The following is a 6,328-nucleotide window of genomic DNA, read 5'->3' as shown; positions in this document are numbered from 1 at the left end:
TTCCGTTCTGGTCCTGACACTATTAGGAGGTGCTAAATATTACACACTGTTCCTTGAATAATAATACTAACAAAGGCTCTTTAAAAATATAATTTTCTGAATGTGGCCTTCATAAGGATAAGTCAAGACACTCCTGGTAAGCTAAAAGCATTATTTAACACCTTATACTGTATGTGTGTGTGCTTTGTTTAATTACTATTAGCAAGTAAGCTATTAGCTTACTTGTTGAACAAAAGGAAGCTTTTCAATACAATCATTTTTATTAATAGGTCTTCATCTAATAAAGGGGAAAATACAGTCCTTGATAATCAATATGACAAAAACACTCGCAAATTTTGATTTCTTTATCAATGTCAAGGCAGCCAGGTGAATGTATGTAAAACTGTTTTCCTAACATTATGGTATGGCAGGTAAGAGGCAGCGATATCAACTTATCCTGACAGTTAAAAAGACCACAACATTAATTTGTATAAATCTTTTTTGAGATTTTTTTATTACAAGCGCCATGGATGAAAAAACCTCGACAATCTAAGGACATTCTCAATAATGAAAAGTGTAAAAGGGATCCTATTTACATCAATGTATTATATGTACAGTATACAAATTCCACTTCCCCAAAAAATAGATGATTAAAAATATATAATTCATGTTTGTTTAACTGATGAGTTAGCATATTTTGCGGACTATAAGGCGTACCTAAGAAATCATAATTGGCCAGGAATATAAAAGTGCGCCTTATGACCCAGTGGGCCTTAAATCCAAACACGGTGGATTAGATGGGAAATGCATGCAGTATATACACAAAATTTTACGTTATACTACCGTATTTGGGCAATGATTAATAGATCGATAAACATTGGTGACCAAAATTAGTAAAACATTGTATGCAACGGGATTCGAATCGGGGTCATAGCAGTGCTGACACTTTACCACTGGATAGAGGTAAGATCTTGGACCTAAAATCCGGGCTGAGTTTTTTTCTTTTCTTAGGTTTTTTTGTGAAGGATCTACACCAGTGGTGTTAAGCAGGCGGTCCACGGGCTAAATTAGGCCCACAATATAACGCTGAGGGAAGCGCAAGAGAAAAACGAGCTGCAGGTTGAAATATGTCCACTTGATGTTGCCAAAGCCAGGTGCCTCTCACAAATACGCTGTAGTTGTATTTCTTTCTCTCTCTCTTCCTCCATTTCTCTCACTCTTTATTTCACTGTCTCTTTTTTTCTTCTTTGTCTTTCTCTCTCGGTGTCTTTTTACCTTTTTTTGCCCTCTTCCTATTTTCCTTTTGTCTTTTTTTTCTTTTCGTTTACTTTCCCCCTCTTTTTCTAACCTTCTCACTCTTCTTTTCTCTCCTATTTCTCTTTGGATTTCTATCTTTCTTTTCCCCTCTCTCACCATTTCTCTTTTTATCTCGTTTCTTACACTCTCTCTCTCTCCTTTACTGGCTTTCCTTGTCCCACACTCTCTCCTTTTCTCTCCGTCTCTTTCTCTTATTTCTTTCTCTTTTTTTCTTCCACCCCCAATTTACTAGTCCAGCCCCTAAGAGAATATTTTGTTCGATCTACACAGTATGCACTTAAATTTACTCAAGTAATTATTTGGATGACTACATTTTACTTTGACTCGAGTAACTGTACTTTTACTTGCGGGACACACTTTGGCGCTGCACCTCATTGCCACGCATACTTCGGCTCCAAGGTGTGCGCTTTGAGGCCCAAGTGTGCACTTTGGCTCTCCACGTCTGGGCCATGCACACTTCAGCGCCAAAGTAAACACTTGATTTGAGGGACCGAGCCCGAATTAAACCCGAAGCTGCGCTTTGGCCTCGCATTTCGCGTACTTCAACCAAAGACAGAACTTTGGTGTCGAAGCGCACACTTTGGCGCAGAAGTACGCACGGTGCCGAAATGCAGCTTAGGGTTTATTTCGGGCCCTGCCCTTCAATTTAAGTTAATCAGTTGGGTTTTGTCTGGTTCGGTCTTTTATTCCCGCTGGTCGGGTCAGGCTGGATTTTTTTTAGGCCCGATCTTACCTCAGACACTAGACCATCAATGGTACAGATGACATATGAGAAGGCATTATAGTTTATCTCATTATCACAGTATTTGTACTAACAGTGCCAGAAACTAAAGTTAGGGAATGGAGAAAACATGATACAAGCTCTTTTACATACAGGTACATATACATAATAAACCGCAACAAGATAGACGCACAGGTGAAGAAGTGGAGACACTGTTTAACCTATCTGAATGCGGAACAAAATACACTATGCAAATCAGTGTTTTTTGCACCGTGAGTAAAAATAGTGTGATAACGATAATCCCTAATGATTTTTTTGTATATCATCTGAATCACAAGTGGTCTTGTGGATAAGTGTCAGCGGTCTCACTGCCACAACCTAAGTTTGATTCCCATTGCAGAAAATTGTAATGATTACTGATGCGACTTAGCTGTGCCCGCTCCTTTGGTGCCAACTGCCCCGGTCGCTGATTGGCTCCTGATCAGTACTTGTACCCACTCCTGTCTGTCCCCTTTTGTCAGTCCGTCTGTGAACCTCAGTTAACACTAGGCAAGCCTTTTTCGACCCTGACTCCTACCTGTCCCGTGTTTTGCTCCCTTCTGTACCCCGGCTTCGACCCGTTTTTTGATCCTGACCACGTCTACTCTCTCGTCCTGGTTTCCGACCTCTTTTTGTCCCCGACCACATCTTCTCTCCTATTCTGGCTTACGACTCGCTTCCGACCCTGACCACGTTTTTGCTCTCCTGTCCCAGCTACTGACCTGTTTTTTTCCGCCATCGCTCGCCACGGAAGATTCACCTCCGCGTTCGGAGTGCAATCCGAGTAGTGAGAAACGCAACACAAGTGGGTCCTGTCTCCGTTCTGGTCTTGACACCAATGTTTTGCCATTTTGGCCAGTGACACTCATCGCCTGATCAATTATTGCACTCATTTATAACATAAATGTATAACGGTAATAACACGAATAAACTCAGTAGCTCTTACTGTAGTCTCAATTTCATGCACCTTATATTCCAGTGCGCCTTATGTATAAAATATATATGAAAAAAGTTTATTTTGGAGGGGTGCGCCTTGTGATTCGGTGCACGTTACACAGGGGAAAATACGGTCATGTTTTTTTTGTTTCATAAATGTGTACTGTCAATTTAGTAATACAAAAGTCAAAAAGTATCAATATTCTGTACCATATACAATAATAGAAAACAACAAAACTAAAATCCCGTTTGTGGCATGTGAAATGATGATCTTGGGTCTCCGTGAGAACATCTTGCGTTGCCATTTTCGGGGTAAAGTGACAGCTCATCTGTACTTTGAAGACCATTATTCAGTTCTGGAAGACATGAAGCATATAAATATGGCAGTTGTAAAAATTATATAATACGTGGACTGAGGAAAACTAAAACGTGTATTCATCAGTTTTTGAAGTGTGTGTTTTATGTCGAAAGTTAAGGATACTAACAGGAAAACAATTTTAATATTTTCATGAAAACCCTTAACATATATTAACGATTTTACAAAATTAAATTAAGAAAAAAAATTGTGGTTGTGTAAAGTAATAATAGTACTATTAAGTAATAAAGTTGAAGTCTAAATTCGCACCTGAAACGATGAGCCTCTCCTTCATGACGTTCAAGTCCCGATTGGAGCGATGCGACACGGCGCTCAGCATGATCTGTTCGGGGTTGCAGTTCTGCATTTCGCTCATCCTCCACCTGTTGTGTTTGAAAACCGAGTTACGAGCACATAGAGGCGGTTATACCTCCTTGCCACATTCAAACAGGTCAAAACACCTTGTGTAAAGCACACCTGCCGCCATCCGCCTCTGGTTTTGGATCACATGACCATTCAAAATGGTGATTACCAACCAGAGTATCAGTTAGCGATCAAGAAGAAGAGCACTGTACCGAAAGAACACGCAATTAAAATGTGAGTCCTATATTTCTAGACGACAGCACCAGGGCTATCATGGTGTCAAGAATTGTGCTAGATTGCAACACAGACTTTGTAGTTGTCTTTTTGCATTCACTTTTCATCATTCCTGTAGAATTAAAGGAAATCGACCTGAAATTGACCAGCGACCTGACAATGTTTTGAATGATACGGAAAGAGATGTGTAGCATTTTTGATAGATAACTTCCACTGCTGTTCGATTCTGATTAATAAATTGAGGACTTAAATTGTGTGTGAAAAAATGTTGAAATTTAGTGAGTACGTAAATATTGGATAAAGTACTGTTAAATCTCCCGTTTTGTTCATATAATGTATTGTGTGAAAGATGATATAAAAAAAAAACGGCGGCAGTTCAGTTCGTAAGATATCTTAAGAGTTGACGAACATTAAGTGCCTTGTGCGATTTTGATGGGTTGAAACTTGGGCTATAAACCACAGCTTCAGTATAATCTCAAGAATCTAGCACGGCACTTTTAGAGAGAGAAAGAGAGAGAGAGAGAAAGATCAAAGAATGATGGCCCGTCAAACGCATTTTTTTTAGGTTAGTATCCAAAAGTACACAATTCTATAAGCATAGAGAGAGAGAGAGAGAGAGAGAGAGAGAGAGAGGAGAGAGAGAGAGAGAGAGAGAGAGAGAGAGAGAGAGAGAGAGAGAGAGAGAGAGAGAGAGAGAGAGAGAGAGAGAGAGAGAGAGAGAGAGAGAGAGAGAGAGAGAGAGAGAGAGAGAGAGAGAGAGAGAGAGAGAGAGAGAGAGAGAGAGAGGAGAGAGAGAGAGAGAGAGAGAGAGAGAGAGAGAGAGAGAGAGAGAGAGAGAGAGAGAGAGAGAGAGAGAGAGAGAGAGAGAAGCCCAGCCTGACCCGGATGTAGTGATTGACATTTTAAGGCCGACACGGGCAAAATTTCCGGTCGGGCTAGGACTCAGACTTGAGATCTTAAAGGGTTTGTTCATTTTCATGGACAAATTCAAGTACGTTTTAAGGACTTTCAAACCCATTTTCGTTGTGAATCATGCATTTTGCAGTTACACAAATTTAATCTTGAATGTACATTAATCAAGACATGATTTTAAGATCTTGAGTGAAACATGAATATATTTGTGGATCCGAATAATTCGTGTGTAAAAAAACGGTAATATGCAGCTTACGTTTTCAGTTTCAGGAAGTTCTTCCCGTTACAGTTTAACATTGGGAAAGGCTACCCAAATTTTTAGCATGGCCAATAATAAAAGTCCATAATTGATACATAATCATTGCACTAATACGTATTTCATAGTGACATATTTAGGTGTAGCAAGCACCTGTTCCCTTGGGCGCAACCCATAGGGAGCGATGACGCTTCATAGGACAATGCCATACAAACTAATACCAGCTGCCGTTAATCTCAAGGAAGAAAAAAATGCAATGGCAAAGCAAAGCCACCAGAAAACATCGTCGGCCTTATTTTTAAGAGGACACGTCGAGAAACATGGCAACAATTTCAAGCATTTACGAGCACTTCACCTTACAATCCTTGAAAACACAATATCAAAATTCAAGCGTTTTCAAGCACGTGTACGAACCCTGATCTTACCTCAGGCCCCAGGTGTGCACTGGGCTAATGGCACAAAATCACAGTAAAGAAAAGTACGGGATCTAAATAAGCAGGCGTTTCGAGCAGAGATGGAAAAGCAAAGCGGAAAAGGCACAAGGAGGACCAACAAGGAGAACGGAACAAAGGCTGAGAAAGCTGCTGCAGTTACCTGATCATATGATAGCTGACAGATGCCACGGGGCAGCGGAGGAAGGTTGCATGCAGATCAGATAGAGCGGCAGACAAAATAATAAATAAGTAAGGACATCAGAGGAGAACGGCAGACAGAAAGGGGAAGGGCAGGAAAAGAGGTCAAACATCAAAAGAGTGAACGCTTAAAACCAGGAAAGAAAAAGAGCGGACTGAAAAGCAGTTTTTTGCAGCACCGGCGTCTTTTCCGCTTGTTATCTTTTTAAAGCCGATTTAAGGTCAATGTGGTCGGAAGTCATTTAGGAAGTTACAGTTGACTGAAAATGAAGGTCGAGACTAGCATTCCTCTCAAAGTCAAGACCGTCTGCTTTAAGAGTGAAATTCCACAAAAATGGAAGTACTTTTTAAAGGGACACTGTGTAATATCTATCCATCCATCCATTATCTGCACGGCTTATCATCAGTAGGGTCGCGGGGGTGCTGGAGCCCATCCCAGCCATCTTCGGGCAGTGGGCAGGGGACACCCTGAACTGGGTACCAGCCAAACAGAGACAGACAACTCACTCACTCATTTACACCTAGGGACAATTTAAATCGGCCAATTAACAGGTATGTTTTTGGGATGTGGGAGGAAACCGAAG

At 40.8% G+C, this 6,328-nt stretch overlaps 1 protein-coding gene across 5 annotated transcripts in view; it reads right to left on the bottom strand.

Annotated features, from left to right (window-relative positions):
- Positions 1-1,629: 1,629 nt before the first annotated feature.
- gdpd5a (glycerophosphodiester phosphodiesterase domain containing 5a) overlaps positions 1,630-6,328 on the bottom strand; it is a 28,918-nt gene continuing 24,219 nt past the window's right edge. For 3 of the 5 annotated variants that reach the window (XM_088320648.1, XM_088320650.1, XM_088320649.1), the window contains exons 15-17: positions 5,707-5,721; positions 3,618-3,730; positions 1,630-3,348 (exon numbers count right to left, since the gene is read on the bottom strand). In XM_088320648.1, coding sequence (XP_088176774.1) covers positions 3,230-3,348; positions 3,618-3,730; positions 5,707-5,721 — 247 coding nt within the window. In that variant the 3' untranslated portion in view covers positions 1,630-3,229. The remainder of the gene's footprint in view (positions 3,349-3,617; positions 3,731-5,706; positions 5,722-6,328) is intronic. The other 2 variants (XM_088320651.1, XM_088320652.1) reach the window with 1 other exon arrangement.

Source organism: Urocampus carinirostris, chromosome 17 (genome assembly GCF_059441175.1).
Source record: "Urocampus carinirostris isolate Australia breed hairy pipefish chromosome 17, RoL_Ucar_1.0, whole genome shotgun sequence".
Classification (NCBI taxonomy): Eukaryota; Metazoa; Chordata; class Actinopteri; order Syngnathiformes; family Syngnathidae; genus Urocampus; species Urocampus carinirostris.
The sequence above is the reverse complement of the archived record's forward strand: the minus strand, read 5'-3'. Positions and strand labels throughout refer to the sequence as shown.